The following is a 19,419-nucleotide window of genomic DNA, read 5'->3' as shown; positions in this document are numbered from 1 at the left end:
TAAGAAATTCCATTCGACAGCCTGGCTCATAACACCATATGTCATCCATAGAAAACACCTGGGCCTGATAGAATACATGGAACACTACTATTATTGCATAGGACTACACAAGTAGATAATGCACTGAAACTAACTTTACAACATTGCTGCTTGTTAAAACATTGTTATCAAGTAACAGTATTTGCCAATACAGTATTTCTTTAAAAAAAAAAAAAAAAGAAATTCAGCAAGTTTGCTGAAATAAACCCCAATTTAATTGACCATAATGGGCTTACTAAAGCTATAGGTATCAGTCTCCAAGAATATTGCTATTTTTATGACACTAAAAATAAATATGTAAGTTTATTTTCTCCAGAAAGTCTGGTTTTAACCTACTAGTACTACTTCTTAAATGTGTGGAAAAACAGTTCCAAGTGAGACTGCAATATACAAAAGATTCGCAAAGCTCTCCTTAAACACAAAGCCTGGCATAAAAGTCTTCTTTCATGTGTGTACAAAGAATGAGGAAAACCACCAGTGAGTTGCAAAAATATTGAAAACATCTCCATTTAAGATGAATATTCTTACAAACAAATACAAATGTATTGAAAAGAAAATGATAATAAAGAATCTGTACAAACCAGATGAACAGTAAAAATTTAAAAATAAAAATTGTAAAGCCAATTAGAAATGTACCCAGTTTGGTTCTTATCAGAAACAAAAATTAAAAAGAAAAGACAAAAAAAAAAACAACCTAAAACAAACTTTCAGTGCTCCTCAATATTTTACTTTGAGAGGACATTGATTTCCATTTCAGAATAAAACATTTTCTATGAGAAACTGAATCACATTCATTGATGAAGGAAACTGCAACAGAGCACGTAGAGGAAGAGAGGAAGGCTAGCCGCTAGTTTAGAGCCCCGTCCTGCTCCCCTTCCGTTTCAGTTGCGCCTGTGTTTCAGAGAATCCCCATGAAAATGGCTGCACTGTGTTTTTCATCTTTTACAGAATACAGTATTTCTTTAAATAGTTTGCAGTATAAAGACTAAACAATGCTTGAAGGGTACTGTATCTTTAAGGCAGTACCAATGAATCAATACATTTACAAAATGGAAACAGGTTAGTATAGATTTCTTCTTTCTTTTCTCTCTCTCTCTTTTTCTTTTTTTTGGTTGCTTTACATTCTTTTGATTAAACTTTATGTTTAATTCCCAAGGAAGTCACAGGCATCAAATCTCAAACCAAGATTCCCCTGAATAAAAATGGACAGATATTTCTCTGATGCAAAATCCTCTTGCTCAGAAAGCTAAAGTCCGTGGTGAATTCAGTTCACAGATACTGTACACTCATTGTACAATACTTTGGAGGCATTTGTAGTTGTAAAATAGAATATACAAGTCTGTTTCACAAAATTCTAAAAATAAAATATATCCTGGGCTATTGATAAAGCATGAAAAAAAAATTCATATTAAAGAAAAATTATCAAGAGAATCCCATTCGAGTAAATTATTAAATCTACAAATCAAGAGAGGAAGCAGTTTGTGAGAATGCAGACCAGGCAGGATTTGCTAACAAGCGTGCTCGGTTTCCTCCATGCTCATACTACTCCTCCGGCTGCTAGTTTTGGAAGCTCCAGGTGATACCGAGGAAAGAAGTGGATCAGTTACACCAACAGGAGAAAGAGTATCATCCATCAAGATGTCTTCCAGTTTGGATCCCATTTTCGTGGGGACCGTATAGGCTTGGTTGCTCTCAGTCCCGGTTCCAAGGTTGTTATTAAAGGTGATGGTACCATCTGTGAGATCAAGGGTGGTTGTACAAGTTAGGTCTGCGTGATGCTGAAGGGGGTCTTGGTTGCAGTTTTCAAGGACGGGTTCTTGCTTGATGACACGATTCACCAAATCTGGAGAGCAGAGACCCATGGATGGAATAAGGGAAAGTCCATGAGCTCGAGCTTGCATTTCAAGTTCCTAAAATGAAAGTAAAAATCAGACACTTGGAGGGGGAAAAAAGTAATAAACTTAAAGGAAATTTTTTTGCTCTTTTAGATAAATAACCCCTGCATTCCTGAAGTGTGTTACAGATATCCAGCAGCATTGGGGAAGAAAGGCCTGGTGATCTACTTCTTTAAACATCACAACCAAGAAATCCCTGAGTGATTCTATTCTGAAACGTGGGCAGTAGCCATGAGTCAGAACTGACTCTACAGCAACAGGTTTTAATGGTAGCATATAAAATGATTTTTCAGATGGTATATTGACTATGTGTGTTAAAAATAGAGACAAGAACTCATAGATATGAATGTTTACATAACATAAAGTTATGTTAAAAAACATGAAAATAAATCTTAAAAAGTGAGCTGGTTAAAGGCAAATATTAAATAATATAGGTCCATAGTTCCCAAACTTTACTGTGAAGTAGCCAGGGGTGCTGAAATGAAGGGACAAGAGCATTTTCTAATATTTCAAGGGAAACACAATCATACCACTACAAGAACTATGAAGCTCAAGATCGTTCACAGTTTTAGCATTAGATTATGCTACATTCTTTCAATAACATCTTATCATGGCAAAGCCGCATTTTTAAATGTTGCTGTGATAAAAGGAAAGTACTTCATGAAAATCAATGTGGAATTTACAAATGAAGATGTTGGTGTCCAATCTGACGCCAAGGTCTGAGAAGCTGTGCAGGGCTCAACAGACACACACGTCCTGTTAGTAAGTGGGGTTATTTAAAAATAAAATTCAGACACCACTTTTGCTTTCAATTCTGTTTTATTCTTTCCAAATGGCTACTAAAGTGATTGTTGTTGTTGTTGTTGTTATGTGCTGTCGAGTCGGACCTGACTCATAGTGACCTCTCCTTGGGTTGCTGAGAAGGAATCACTACAGAAGTAGATTGCCCAACCTTTCTTCCGAGGAATGGCTGAGGGATTTGAATCATCAGCCTTCTGGTTAGCAGTCAAGTGCCTTAGGCACTATGCTACCAGAGCTCCACTAAAGTGGTTAGGACATACTGAATAAGTTGTTTGGACCTAAAAGAGAAACCATATGTATTTCTTTTGGTCTAGAGGTACAGTCAGAAAAGTTCCTAAGGGTACTGTGGACTAGCCAAGTTTGGGACACTCTGGTGTAGTTAATAATGGCAAACACTGTGGGTCTATTCAAGTGAACAAAGTTTAAGAAGCACCATTTCACCAAGGGAAAGGGGCACCATTTCACTAGGGTAAAGGGAAGTATTTTGTTTTATTCAATAAGAAAGTTCTCATCTGTAAGATAAACAGCTTTTTCCTACATTTTCTTCACATACTTTCCTGAGGGTCAGTGACTTCTCCATCCATCATTCTAAAATGCCTTCCAAGCAAGCTCTTTCCAGTTCCCTTTCTGAGTACCCAAGGACACTTCTAAAATGAACCACCATCACCCCAGTTCACTCCCTGATGAGTGCTCCAATTCTTCACACATTCCATCTCTATGTTTATGATACTATGGAAATAAGAACAATAGAACATAAATTTGAAGCAAGTCATCTTGCCATATTAGAGAGGTAAAAGGACTCTCTAACATGGCATGGCTTCTCAACCTTTGCCCACAAGTCTAGATCTATATATTCCTGAAAAGTCAAGGTCAGCCTATATTAGAGGTGGTGTGACCTGGAGTATCCATCTCTGGAGGCAATACAATAAGAGGTGAGTGCCTGAGAAGTATATTCCGTCACACGATCTGTAGAAACACAAGTCTCTCCAGGCATGATTTTAAAGCCTTTGGGCTATTTAATAAAATAGGAGCTCCACTGATATTAAGGTTTCATGCTCTTTCATCTGTCAAAATTTCTGCATGCATCAGTTAGAGTGAAAACAAAAAGAAGCCCTTAGGTTCAAGCTGAAAACATGGAGTCCTGTAAATGTACAACACCACACTAGTAAGAACAGAGCCACCACACATGCAGTTTGCCTTTTCATAAAGCACAGCTGAATTAAAAGAGGCCAACATCCCACCCTAATTCTCTGTTGTTTAATTAAAAATGTTTATCAGTTGATTAAAGCATTATTTACATTTCTAAATAATATGATATATCACATCTAAGAAACGCTGGCTGATGGCAGAGATTTCCTAATTAATAATGTTTTCTATGAGATGCAGAAGTGTTAATGGCTGCTTCACACTGTCACTGGAAGAAAACCAAGGCATCGTCACTCTGGAATTTCCAGTTTACATACTTCACAATATTCGTATTTCACCAATATACATGTTACAAACTTAAAATAAAACAACACTTCTCTTTCAAAACAGCTATTACGTTTTAATGCTTATATAGAGAAATAATGCATGTGTACAAGCTGCTTTTATAAGTGGATAACTAAGTTCCAGAGATTCAATATCTATGGCTGCTTATTGAAGCCACTACCCATCTGTCAGTCAGTTATACTGTGGTGTTTTTTAATGTGTTGCTGTGAGGCTGGAAGCTATGCCACCATTACTTCAAACACCAGCATGTCACCCATGGTGGGCAGGTTTCAGTGGAGCTTTCACACTAAGACAGATTAGGAAGAAAGGCTTGATGATCTATTTGTAAAAATTAGCCAATGAATACTTTGTGGGTCACAAGAGAATACCGTCTGTTATAGTGCTGGAAGATGAGCTCTTTAAGTTGGAAGGCACTGAGAAAACACAGTGGCTGCAAAAAATGGACTCAAACGTGGCACCAATCATAAAGATGGTGCAGGACCAGGGAACATTCTGTTCCATTACACGTAAGGTTGAAAGAACTCTGGTGGCACCGTGGTTAGAGCTTTGGGCTGCTACCCAAAAGGTCAATGGTTCAAACCCACCAGCTACTTCATGGGAGAAAGATGAGGCAGTCTGGTTTCAAAAAGATTTACAGCCTTGGAAACCCTACGGGGCAGTTCTACTCTGTCATACAGGGTTGCTAAGAATTAGAATCAACTCAATGGCCGTGAGTTGGAGTCGACTTAAAAGCAACTAGCAACAGTAGCAATGTATTAAATGGATATAATAGAAAACAAACAAAAAAAGCCACAAAAAAGGGAGGGATGGAGGAATATTTTCAAGTTACACATAACCTCTAGTTCACTACCCAGAGGAGTCCCTGGGTGATGCAAATGGCAAATGTGTTCAGCTGCTAATTGAAAGGCTGGAGGTTTGAGTCCACCCTGAGGCATCGAAGAATAAACGCTTGGCCATGTATTTCTGAAAACTCAGCCACTGAACACCCTTCAGAGCACAGTTCTACTCTGACATGCACAGGGCTGCCATAAGGTAGAATCAATTTGACGACAAGTGGTTGGTTTCACTATCCAGATGCTAAGATGCAACCCCTAGAGAACTTCTTTCGGCTTATTGACCCCACAGCTGGGGATGATGACAGTGACAGGAGAGACATGACAATCAGCAGTATGAGCAGCGTTGCAGAACATGAAAAAGACTGGAAATCATTATTACGAATGAACCACTCTGCTTAGTAAGTTCAATGTCCAGAACAACGTGATGAGGTCAAATACGTTGAAGTCTAGCATCATACTTTACATTTCTGTTTCTTAAAATCACTCCATAAAGAATTGTATGGGGCTGTATGTCACAATATGGAAAAACATGGGTCCACTGACTGAAGAAAAAGATGTGGCGTCACTAATTTACTAAGATGTTTCATTCTAAAGTCAGCAAGTAAATTAAAATTACCCCTAAAAATTGCCAGTCATCAGTAGAGCCAGCTTTTCTTTCTCTCCTTTAGGACAGTTACAGAGAAACTGTGTCTTTAAATTCAGCATCTGAAGCTGAGCCCCTAAGGGAAGTATTAAGAGTTGATACTAAGGATTCTCCCATCTCCTGCTTACACTGGTAAGGACACTCACTGAATGGAATGATGGATGATTTACACACATATGAAAGTCAGTATTTCTCCTTCCTCTCCTCCTCCAAGAGTGTGTACTTTAATTGAAGTTAAAGATAACATATAAATCTATATATATTCTATATAATATGTAAAGAATATCATTCTACCATCTGTAACTATTTTTGAGGGTTATATCCTTATTACACGATTCTCTTTAGTTGTTGTTGCTAGGTGCCATCAAGTCAGTTCTGATTCATGGCAACCCTGTGTACAACAGAACAAAACACTGCCTGCATCATCGCCACAATTATTGCTTTGTTTGAGCCTAATGCTGCAGCCACTGTCAATCCAGCTTGTTGAAGGTCTCGTCTTTTTTGCTGACATCCCATTTCACCAAGCACGATGTCCTTCTCCAGGGCCTGGTCCCTCTTCATATGTTCAAAGTGTGTGAGATGAAGTCCGGCCATCCTCACTTCTAAGGATCATTCTGGCTGTACTGCTTGCAAGACAGATTTGTTTTTCCTTCTTGTACTCCATGGTATATTCAATGTTCTTTCCCAAAAGCATAATGCAAAGGCATCACACCTTTAGCTGTCCTCAAGTTCCTTATACACATGAGCTTTGGTCATGAACTGTTTCCTCCCCTCCCCTCTTCCAAATATTAAGGCTTCTTTGTATTCAAGTATTGGGATCATGTAAGTCATCTCTCTGTGGCTCCTGATATGCTTCCTTCTCCTATTTTCAAGCCAGTAACATGTAGGAACCACTACCCCTCTGTTATTTGTTGTATTGTACTGGCTTACATGTTGGAAGCTATGCCACCAGTATTTCAAATACCAGCAAGGTCATCCAAGAAAGACAGGTTTCAGTAGAGCTTTAGACTAAGACAGAATAGAACAAAGGTCTGGCAATCTACTCCCAAACGTTAGCCAATGATAATCCTAAGCATCACAGGAGAACACCGTCCGATATAGTGCTGGAAGATTAGCCCCCTAGGCTGGAAGGCATTCACAATACGCAGCAGCCACAACGATGGATTTGAGCTTCATGAAGACCACACATGACCAGGCAATGTCTTGCTCTGTGTTACACAGGGCTGCCACGAGTTGGAGCTGACCTGCCGACAACTAACAACAACAAGTGCACAGTAAACGTTACACAACACATGCCACACACCTGAATCCTGAGCAGTAAATGCCGGTTGGCATGCTCCAGTTTCTTCTGTCGGTTTTCAAGTTCCTTTGCACGCTGCTGTTCTCGTTGCAGCTTTCGAATATAGTCCACAGATGCTTTTAATATGGTTCCCTTGTTCCAGCGCATGTCTCTGAGGAAAAAAGACTTTTTAGGATCTGAGACTTAATGAAAATTTAAAGCATTCAGTTTCTAATTATGTAATAACAATGACAGCATTCAAAATTGCCACCATTCATTGAGTGCCTTGCCAAGTGCCAGATGCTGTCCACCATCTTCTTACTGAATTCAGACAAGCATCCTGTGAAGGAGGGACACGGCACCTGTGCTGAAACAGAGCTGATTTAACTGGCCCAAGCTCAAAGAGCCAGTACAAGGTGGAGTCAGAATTTAAAGTTAGACCTGCTGATTAGGCCAAAGTCAGTACTCTTATACATCATTTTAAATAGTTATATTTTTCTAGGAATATAAATTTTACTCAATCAGAGGTAATAAGCTAAGGCCTACCACTTGATTGTGTGGTGCATAAAAGTGTCAGCAGTGTATTTTATCATGAAGAATCATGAACAGGTAATCTGGCCTCTCTTTATGTCTATTTCTTCATCTATAAAATGGCAACACCACATTTGTGTTAGCCGCCTTGTAGGTATGCCACTAGAATTAAAGGAGATGCTTCACATATATGCGCTGTGAAATATTTAGAACACAACTGAAATAATGGAGCAGGTTGTGTTAAGGGTTCAACATAATTACAATAAATATCTTTAAACAGCATTTACTATGTGCCAACTACTTTTGAAAGTATTTTACTTTTAATCATGACATCATTTTACATTTAATCATGACAATCTCAGTAGGTAATAACAGTATCCCAATTTTACAGATGGGAAAACTAAGGCACAGAGAGGTTAAGTAATTTGCTTAACATCACACTGGGAAGTAGCAGAGCCAAGGAGTCCATGATATCCAGCTCAAGTCCATGCCCTGAACCACTATACTGTTCTTCATCTGCTATGATCGACTCTTCAAAAAAACTGGACTAGGTAGGAATATTCTGATCATTTTTTTAAAATCAGATGTGAAAAATAAAGTACAAGAACTCAAGTATCTTTCTAAGGTCAGACAACTTGTGAGGGACTGGTTTGAAATTCAAACACAGGCATCCTGAATTTGGTGCCTCTCAGCTCATAATCAACTACAGCACTAATGTATTCATGTGTAAGAAAAGTAAGTCACTGAAACTTAGGTAAAAACACTTTAAAAAATTTAGAGCACCTCAGAAAAATAACTATTAAGAATGAATTATAATTATACAAGTTATAGTATAGCACATCTCTGTAGGGCTTTAATTAATCAGAGCCCTTCCACAGACAAATATTCATGACGATAGTAACAATGACAACAATGAAGACAGAAACAATTTAATGTACGCAGAGTCACCTACCCCATAATCTATAGATACTGAAAGCAGACCAGAAGTATCAGGTGGGACATGAAATGGAGTGCCATTAAAACAAGCCAAGTAATTGATCCTCACATGGGTTAGAAGAAGAACAAAACAGAAGTTCTCCCAAGAGAAGCAGAGATACAGCCCCCAGAGGATTCGCTGAGGTTAATCCCTGGGCGTCCAAGCACCAAAGATGGCGACTCAGGGAGGTGTTCTGAGCTACTCCAGGGGGAGCAGAGAACAGACTTAATGTTTGGGCCTCAGTCAAAGGCACAGAAACTTTGGTAGCCACAAAGAAATGTAATAAAAAATACAACAAAAAATAAAACAAACAAACAAATAAAACGGAAGTGTACACAGATCCCCAAGATGCAAAATTAACAAAAGCAGAAATGCCCTGGAGGAAGGGAGGGTATGGTGCTGAGACCCAGGTCAGCCAGACTGTGGCTCTCTAACAGCCCCAAGGCACGCTCCAGAAACCTAGTAGAGAAAACCATCATCCAGATATAGTCCGGTTTATTTTAAAACAATGCCTACAATTAAAGATCAATATCGATTCAGATTATAAACACATAACTATCTTAATACAATGGAGAGAGAAGATATGCAAATACAGGCTTTCACTGCAGCACCATAATTTCATAATATGTTGCTAAAGAGATTCACATGCTACAGTTTAAAAGAATATGCTAAAAAGTGAAAGCTGATAAAGAACAGGAAAATGGGAATTCAATTTCAACTATCATGCAAGACTGACTATAGGAAATGAAGGTCACAGCCCCTAGTAGGATAAATTTGCGCTGCAGAACTGAGAATTTGAACGTTTCTACTTTCAAAATGGCTTTCCTTGAGACCTGGGAAAGCAAAATGTTTCAGATGGAAATGTGCTTGAACATTTATCAAAACCACCTCACAATGGGCAATGGCTTTATTTTATTTTGTCACAAATTCCCTGACAATAATGTGAATAGCAAATTTAATAAGCCTTGCATGGATAATGCTTGATTTCATCTGTACATTTTATTAGGTAGCTAAAAGGTCATATTCAAAGGCTAATTTCATAGAGGGCCTATGGGGGCCATTAAAGTATATACATCCCTTAGCCCTTGACTTTAAATGGGCTAATATCTAATGGATAAAAATTGTGTATTTGTTGTCCTATTTGCTGACACTGCAGGTAACTATAAGGCTGACACAGGTGACATGAGAATATTATCTTTACAATTGTTAGCTCTGAATGTTCACGTCCAAATTAGCTGGCCTATACCTAATACGAGGAGTAAGACTTATTTTTCTCTCAATGGTAAAACAGACAAAGAGGATTAAATTTTCAGAAAAACATTTGACCTTCAACAGAGAAATGTTGGATATTGCTAAACTTGAAGTTTCTAATGTCTGCTCATCAGTGCCTACAGATATTATGCAAGTTGAAGAGCAAATAGACAACAAATCTTGCTTTAATAGCTACTGAACTCTCTGTACTATCTGAACTGCTGAAATAATTTTTTTTTAAGTATCTCACTAGTTATATACTAAGGATTCTCAGATTTCAGAAAACTACCTCCTCATAGTCGAAGATAAACATCTCATGTCCAATAACCCTTTTGTATAATTCAGTGCATTTTCCTCAGAATTTTAGTTCAATGAGACTAAGCAAAAGAAAGATGTAAAAATTATTTAGGAAGCAAAGGATTTGGGGGAAATTCTTTACTCTAGCTTTTTATAACTGAGCATTTTTTGCAACATATACAAAAAAAAAAAAAAACATTAAGGTATGGAAAAATACATGACGCAGATTAACATGCAATTGTACTCACGGATCATTTGACTTGGGAATCAAAGTACCTAGTTCTTTAATGCGGTCATTTATGTTAAATCTTCTCCTTCGTTCAACTTCAAGAAAAGAGAAGAGAAATAGCTATTAGTAACTGCACCACATACGCATTTAGCACATCCCATTAAAGGCATGTTCGTATTAACTCCACTGGGTCAGGTCAACAAAAACTTGAACCTATTTTCCCCCCTTTTGCCCACTTCCTTAGTACCAATGTTAAAGAACTTTTAAAAATGAGTAACCTTTGTATAGAACTTTTTTGTTTACAAAGTCCTTGGATAAAAAATTGTTCCTATGTGATCTTCAAATGGTACAGAAAGTCAAGTTACCAGCCTCAGTTACAAATGACAAAGCAACTTCAGAAATATGAAGGTGAATAGTAGTGAACAGTCAGAACTCAAACCTTGATCCTCTAGACCAGAGGTCAGCAGACTTTTTCTGCAAAAGCCCAGATAGTATTAAAGGCTTTGCAGGCTAAGTGGTAAGACAGAAGAAATTATCTAGGTACTTATAATAATGAGAGAGAAAAGAAATTTCCACAAATTTTTAAATAGAGGCCAATATTTTCAATGCAATTCTATTAATTAAGCATTAGAATTTATGTATGATGTTGAAATTTGAATTTTAAATAATTTTCACATGTTAACACATATTAGTCTTCTGTGGACTTTTCTCCCAACCACTTAAAAACGTCATGTTCTTGGCTCACAGACCATACAAAAAGCCTTTCCCTAGACCAGCGCTGTCCAACAGAAATGTAATGCAACTTATAAATATCATGTTAAATTCTCTAGTAGCTACATTACAAAAAGTAAAGAGGGTAAACAAATTGTAATATTTTATTTAATTCCCTATGGCCAAAATATTATCATTTCAACATGTAATCAATATAAAAATTATGGACAGCTTACACTCTTTTCTTCATATTAAGTTTCAAAACCCAGTACATAAAGAAAACAACAATCCTCACAACTGCACCAATAAGTAACATGATAAATGAAGAAAAGACTGACGCTGCCAAAGATTTCGTTCTACTTGGATCTGCAATAAGCTCATGGAATCAGCAGTCAAAAAGTCAAATGATATACTGCATTGGGCAAATCTGATGCAAAAGACCTCTTTACAATGTTAAAAAGTGAAGATGTCACCTTGAGGGAGGACTAAAGTGTGCCTGACCCAAGTCATGGTATTTTCTATTACCTTATATGCCTATGAAAGTTGGACAATGAATAAGGAAGACTGAAGAAGAATTGATGCCTTTAAATTAATGGTGTTGGTGAAGAACAACAGTGAATATACTATGGATGACCAGAAGAATGAAAAAAACCTGTCTTGGAAGAGGTAGAGCCAGAATGCTCCTCAGAAGGAAGGCTGGCAAGCCTTCATCTCACACATTTTGGATATGTTGTAAGGAGGGACCAGCCCCTGGAAAAGGATATCACATTTGGTAAAGTGGCAGGTCAGCAAAAAAGACCAAGCCTCAAAGAGATAGCTTCACGCAGTGGCTGCCACAATGGGCTCAAACACAGCAATGATAGGATGGTATATGACAGGGCAGCATTTAATTCTATTGTACGTTGGTCACTATGAGTCAGAATTGACTCAATGGTACCTACCAACAAAAACAACATTTTGTACTTACTTATCACAACTTGGACTAGCCAAATTTCAAGTGTTTAACAGACATACAGGGCTAGTGGCTACTACAGTCCCCAAACTTAAATCTGTATTTTTAAATATACCATGCATTCTGATTTACAGCATTTCTATTCTATATATCCAGCTGTAATTCAACTAAGTTATCATCTACTTAGGGAAGGGATCACTGTCATTGAGTTGATTCCAACTCACAGTAACCCTCTTTGGGTTTCTGAGGCAGTAAATCTTTATGGAAGTTGATTGCCTCATCTTCCTTCTGCGAAGCAACTTGTGGGTTTGAACCACCAACCTTCTGGTTAGTAGTCAAATGCCTTAGGCATTGAGCCACCAGAGCTCCTTAGGGAAGGGATAGTAAGGCATAAATCAAAACCAAACCTACTGCCATTGCACTGATGCTGATTCATAGTGACCCTATTAGACAGAGTAAAACTGCCCCATATGGTTCCCAAGCCTGCAAAACTTTATGGAAGCAGACTGCCTCATCTTTCTCCTGTGGAGTAGCTGGTGGGGTCAAATTGCTGATTTGCTTAGCAGCTAAAAGCTTTAACTACTGTGCCACCAGAGCTCCTTTAGTAAGGCATATGAGATAATAAACGTTTGTAATTTACCTAGTGAGTTTTCTTGCTTTAATTTACCTAGTATAGCAAAGAAATTCCAAATAATTTAAGGTCTAATACGTTGGGTTAAGGTTGGTCATATTTTACTTTAAAAGTATCTATAGTTGAATTTATATCTATATTTGATCCACTACTATTCTGTACATATAGAGAAATATTATTTCAAAATTATGCCCGGTTTTGGAGTTTATCTTGACTGAGTGACTATTTCCATGATTAAACCAGTTCTATAGAATGCTAATTCTTATCAATCTTCTATAAATTAGAAATACTAAGTGACTGTCAATGACTCTAAAGAAGGAGTTTTTGGACCACGCATCCTCTAAGCTAACCTCTTCCAAAACTCTGAAGCAAGACATTTTTTTCTTAGTTTTATCAAACTTAATCATAAAAACTCAGAGAATGCTGAAATACATAAAGTAAAAAGTGAATGTTGTTTTTATGTGCCATCGAGTCACACCCAACTCATAGCAACCCCTCCTTGGGTTTCTGAGGCAGTATCACTACGGAAGTAGATTGCCCAGTCTTAAATTTCTTGTTGTTGTTGTTGTTATTTGCCGTCGAGTCGCCCCCGACTCATAGCGACCCCTCCTTGGGTTTCCGAGGCAGTATCACTACGGAAGTAGGATTGCCCAACCTTAAATTTCTTAGATATCCCTTTATGACTACTTTTATGCTCTAACAACATACACACATGTACATGCTTCCCAATACTGAGTACTTACAACTCTTTCTCTTCTATATTTTCTTCCTGATTATCTCATTTAGTCTCATAGTTTCGAATATTACATTAATATTTGCAGCCTGGACATCTTCCTGGAACTTCAAACTCACAATTGAATCCCAGATGTCTCTACATGGAGACTTATGGATAGCCCTAACATGAGCTCCTTGCTTTACCTTACCACTTCACATCTGCTCTACCTACCAAAAAATAAAACAAAACAATTGCCATCACGGTGACTCCAACTCACAGCGACTCTATGTATTAGAGTAGAAACAGGGTTTGAAATGGCTGATTCTTCAGAGCACCAGGTCTTTTTTCCTGAGGCATCTCTGCTCTGGGTGAACTCCAACTCCAACCTCTCAAACTGTACCACACAGGGACTCTGCACCATCCAAAGATTTCTGCTTCAAATGCTTAGGCCAGAGCCTTTGAATTAATGCAGCACCTCCCTTCTCACATCTGACACACAATCAAATATGGCTCTACCTTTACAATGTTTCCAGAATCTGACCACCAACCTCCACTTCCACACCTGGAGAAAGGACACCATCATCTCTTGCCTGGATTATTACAATCCTCAACTGGTATCTTTGCTTTCCCTATGCCTACAACTTCCTACCTCCTTTGGTCTATCTAGAACACAGCAGCAGAGGGATGCTGTAAAAAGTAAGTCAGATAATGTCAAATCTTTGCTCAAAACTCTTCAACAGCTTCCCATTTCATCTAGAGAAAAGCCAAGTCCTTGAGACCTATTACAAGGATCTGGCAGGATCCCACTCCTCTTACCCCATCATCAATTCCTTATCACCCACTCTGGCTGAATTTCCCCGTGCTGCAACCACACTGCTCCCCTTCAGCCCCACTGGCCCTCCACGCTAATCTTCTACCAAGCCCATCGTAGGACTTTACACTATTGTTCTCCCTGCTTGGGACTCTTCCCCCAGATTATCTGATGGCTTGCTTCCTCACCTCCTTAGTTACTCACCTCCATACCCATCCATCACACTCTCTTTTGGCAGCCATTTTCCTGATAGTAACATGTTCTACCATCCAACATCCACACCTTTCATTTATTTATTTATTCTGTTTACCTATTATTGCACTAAAGAACCCTGGTGGCACAGTGGTTAAAGGACTCAGCTGTGAACCAGATGGTAGGTGGTTCAAACCCTCAGCCACTCTGTGGGAGAAAGATGTGGCAGTCTGCTTCCATAGAGATTATAGCCTTGGAAACCCTATGGGGCACTTCTACCCTGTTCTAAGGTCACTGAGTCAGAACGCTGAGTTGAGTCACTACAACTCGACGGTAGCAGGTTTACTTGTTGCATTCCAAGCACCCACATATGCGTGGTACATAATAAGCCCTCAACGAATATTTTTTTAAAATAAAGAATGACACATTTAAAGTGAAGTTACATAGAAAAACTACTTTGTTTCCTTCATCTTTAACTTCTTAGCTTACTGTTGGTATCTTTCTGTTAGTACATTTACATGCACATTTTATTTTTAATTCATTGCCTTCCCTCCCCAATTATATTTTTACCATAAGAGTAATATAAACCAAAATTCACTGCTGAAGTCAGATCTGACTCATAGCGACCCTCCTTGGGTTTCTGAGGTGGTATCACTACAGCAGTAGACTGCCCAATTTTCCTTCCAGGGAGTGGCTGGTGGGTTTGAACCGCCACCCTTCTGGTTAGCAGTCAAAAGCCTTAGGCACTATGCCACCAGAGCTCCTTAAGAGTGATATAAGTGTATTAAAAAAAAAATTCTTTAAAGCATATAAAGAAAATGGTAAACTCTTTATACCACTCAACACCTATATGACCCGGGAAATTGCCACTGATAAAGGTGGCTTGCAGATCTTCTCCCATACACATGAAAACCCATATAAATACACAAAAGCACAACCCTATATAACGTATACTCCATACAACGTGGGATACTATACAAATTAGTTTGCCATTTGCTCTTCTCATTCAAAAGTATATTGCAGCTGTCTAAGTCTAATACATCCACTTCACTCTTCAGAGAAGCCATGATTCCGACTCATAGCAACTCCCACTGGGTTTCTGAGGCTGTATATCTTTACAGAAGTAGATCTCCCCACCCTTCTTCCATGGAGCAACTGGTGGGTTTGAACCACTGACCTTCTGGTTAACAGCCAAATGCCTTATATACTATGCTACCAGAGCTTCTTTTTACCTAAGTCTAACACATTCACTTCACTCTTCATAGGAGCCACTGTGTATCCCTTATATGGATATGCCATCATTTACTCATAAATTCTCTAGTTATCAGGTGCCATGGAGTTAGCCCCAACTCTTAGTGACCTCATGAACATTTAGGCTATTCCAAATTTCTCCCTCATTTTCAGATACACAATAAATACTTGTGCCAGGGCTCATATGCACTTATGCATATGTACTGAATCTATGTCAGAAAACACCATATTAATGTATTTGTTTGTTTTTCTATTCTGTCTGCCCTATCCCTACTGTAAGCTCATAAGGGTAGAGAATCTCTCTGCCTGGTTCACTGAAGAATTAATTAGCCAAATGAATGAATGAATAAATTCCTCTGGAAAGAATGACAAATATTCTTATAGGATAAATTCCTAGAAGAGGAAGAGTTAGGCTCAGGGCAATCTGACTTGGAGTATTAGTTTCCAGTAGTTGGATATGATTTTAAAGATTGTTTTATAGCCCTCAGATTTAGAGCTACTTATGTTTGTACTTTACTGACAACCTTGGACTTGAGAGTTGAGGTGCCTAATTAAAAGATACATATTGTTTTTCACAAGATGCAACTTCATTTTCCACATTTTCATTAAGCAGAGTTTTGGATATTACCTCATTATTATATTTTTATATATTTTAGAAGAAGAAATATTTTAGAGTAAAATTACTTGGAAGCTGGAGGAGATCTTAGAAATTTTTAGTCTAAATCTTTTAGTTAAAATATAAAGAAAGTTTCTCATACCTAAAACACACACTATGAGAAGCAGTATGTGCTAAAAGGAAAAAAACACATACTCTGGGACCAACCAATTCCATTTGTCAGTATCCAACCCAGGAAACCACCACCTGTCTATCAGTTTGTTATACTGTGTGTTGCTATGATGCTATGTGTATGAGGCTGTGTGTTGTCATGATGTGGGAAGCTATGTCACCAGTATCTCAAACACCAGCAGGGTAACCTAATGGTGGATAAGTGTTAGCCAGCAGAGCTTTCAGACTGTGACAGATTAGGAAGAAATGTCTGGGGTATTACTTCTGAAAATTAGCCCACGAAAACCCTATAGATCACAACGGAATGTTGTCTGATACAGTGGTGTAAGATGAGGCTCCTAGAGCTGAAGACACTCAAATACCCAGTGGCTAAGCAGACCACCAATCAAGAAGATGCAGCAGGACCGGTGCTGGGCAACGTCCTGTTCCGCCGTACATGGATTGCCATGAGTTGATGGCAACTAACAATAGCCACCATCGAGAGAAACAAACTCCCCTAGACACAAAGAGGCATGCACAAGAATGTTCACTGTGGCACCAGCAACAGAGGTCTTCAGGACCAACTGCTGAGCTAAAAAAACATGCAGCAACCAAACAGGGACAATATTATACTGTTGTGTTAAAACATATACAAAACAACATTATTTTCTATGTGCAAATGCATGAGTGTATGTTCTAAATAAACAGAAAAGGGTCAGGAAGTGCAACATCAAATTGACAAAACCAATAGTTACCCCTAAGGCTCAGGGAGAATCATCAAAGAAGTCTGGCCTTACTTTATAATGATTTAATTTTTATAAGTAAGAAGTGATTATATATTAACTCATATTCTTAAAAATCAAATTAGGAAAAAGAGGACCTGAGGCCATAAAATGTGAAATACACACACAATTTCCTTCCTCTAAACCCAATTCTTTTTGTATCATGCAGCCTCTCTTGTTTATTAAACTAAACTTTAAACTACCATAGGAAAAACCTTGCCATTTTTGATTGAGATTAAACATGGAAAAACAAAAATGTTAAATGATACAGGAGTTTTTAAAGATTTAATTACTTTGTTGTTATTATTATTTTAAATTAAAAATTAGAGGTAAAGACAGAAGTTTGGGAGGCCATCTCACCCATTCCCTCCACTTCAGATCTTTTTTTTTTTTTTTTTTCTCTTTCAAATCTCACTGGAGAAGTTTATCCCTTTTGTTAATAGGTTCCAGTGTGAGCAAAGCTTATAATTGGGTAGTTGGGGATCAAGTCTACCTTTCACCAAAAAAAGAAAAATAAAAAAAGTAAAACAAAAAAACAACACTATTATAAGTAAAGGATATAAATACTCTTTAGAGCACTGAAAACAAAAAAAAACATAAACAAAACTGAGTTTGATCTAAGGTGAAATCTGGGAGAAAAAATAAATGTTTTTCTGAAACAGAATTTTCTTTCATACAATATACCTATATTATGTAGCTATAGAAATCAATTTCTTTTCAAAACTTCTGGGTAAAGCATTTTGATACATGAGGGAATCTCAACTCCAGTATCAAATGTCATGAATATAAATAAAACCCACTTACTCAAGTTGTGATTGTCCTTTTTTTGCCTCTCTTTAGCCAATGCTCTCGCTTCAGACTCTGTGGGAAAAATACACGCTGTGCACGTGAATGAAGTAATTAGAAATTGGAACTGTTCAAGGCACATGATCAACTAAAATAACAAAACTATAAAATACTAATTACTAAAATTAACTACAAAACATCTCATTTTCTACACATATGAAGGCTTCTATGACTTAAGTCTAAGTCAGTTTTTTTAAAACTTGCATTTTTTCAAAAGCAATACACATAAAATAAATGCAAAAACTTGGCTTTTATGAAATAGTAAAAGATAGTAACAAAGATCCATGGCATGATGTGCACATACTCACACACTAACAGGAATCAAATAACTAGAAGACTCTGAACCTTGACTGTCAATATTCTATTATTGGGAGTCAAACTAAATTTTTCTTTCAGGTAACAGTCCTTTCAAGCAAGTTAGTCTTTGTTTGCTATTATGATAAAGTAAAAAACTGACATGGGGACTGAGTAGAGAGACCCCAAATGACCTCCATGTTCTGTCTGGCGCATGGAAATGAACTCATTGTTTTCAGAACTTGGAGCCAGGTTCTGTCAGAACTTGCCATAATTAAATTATTTAGTGACTCTCAGGAGCAAGCATATGTACTAGTTTTAGTTGAGGAAAAAAAAAAATGGAATAGAGAGTCATTCGGTGGCAACTCTAAGGCACTTGACTGCTAACCAGAAGGCTGGAGGTTCAAACCCACCAGCCACTCCTCAGAAGGAAGGTTGGGCAATCCACTTCTATAGTGATACCACCTCAGAAACCCAAGGGAGGGTGGATATGAGTCAGGGCACTTAACAACAACAATAACTACTACTACTACTACTTGAAAAGTTCTATTTGCATAGATACTGCAAACTGTTATGAGATTTCTGTAATAAAGATTTCTTTTTTTGCCTGACAGAGAGCAAAACAAAACAAAACATCAAGTTGTTTCACTAACACTAGATTCAGGAATCTATTAGCTTCTCTTTACAAGTGGTATCTGAAACATTATCATAATTCAGAATTTTACCTCAAAATAGACAACTTCTTTAGCAAAATTTATAGGCACTGAAACATTACATGGGGTGTGCGTGACTATAAATTATACATATATATTTATTATATGTATATTCAATTTTTTCAATTGTAAAGGTCAATCTAAAACAAGATAATTTTCTTTTCCATATAGAAGCATGACAGGTGACTTAATACATCTTCTACGTCAACAATATCCTAGGTTGTTTTGCTTTGTTTTGTTTCTGAGAAAACATACATAGACATAATTCAAAATTTCACTTCCCACTCAAGTAGTAGGGATTTTATTCTTGTCACTCTGGCAATACTTTATCACTTTCTAATAGAGATGTCACTTGGCAATACTTTGTAAGACTTTTTTGTGGTACTTTTCCTTCCTGGTAGGGTACCTACTTGTTTTTTGGCTTTTGGTAGTCTGCATTCATTAATAATTACTCAATTATATTCTTAACCCAAATAAATTATTTTTA

General features: G+C 37.6%; 1 protein-coding gene across 1 annotated transcript in view; it reads right to left on the bottom strand.

Annotated features, from left to right (window-relative positions):
* Positions 1 to 1,547: 1,547 nt before the first annotated feature.
* Positions 1,548 to 19,419, bottom strand: part of MITF (melanocyte inducing transcription factor) — a 334,743-nt gene continuing 316,871 nt past the window's right edge. Inside the window, exons 7-10 of the mRNA XM_007946066.2 lie at positions 17,884 to 17,940; positions 10,288 to 10,363; positions 7,009 to 7,156; positions 1,548 to 1,949 (exon numbers count right to left, since the gene is read on the bottom strand). Of these exons, the coding sequence (XP_007944257.1) occupies positions 1,548 to 1,949; positions 7,009 to 7,156; positions 10,288 to 10,363; positions 17,884 to 17,940 (683 nt within the window). The remainder of the gene's footprint in view (positions 1,950 to 7,008; positions 7,157 to 10,287; positions 10,364 to 17,883; positions 17,941 to 19,419) is intronic.

The sequence above is a fragment of the Orycteropus afer genome, unplaced genomic scaffold, assembly GCF_000298275.1.
Source record: "Orycteropus afer afer isolate SDZICR_OR568_19922 unplaced genomic scaffold, OryAfe1.0 scaffold00149, whole genome shotgun sequence".
Taxonomy (NCBI): Eukaryota; Metazoa; Chordata; class Mammalia; order Tubulidentata; family Orycteropodidae; genus Orycteropus; species Orycteropus afer.
Note: the sequence above shows the minus strand (reverse complement) of the source record. Positions and strands in the feature narration are given on the sequence as shown.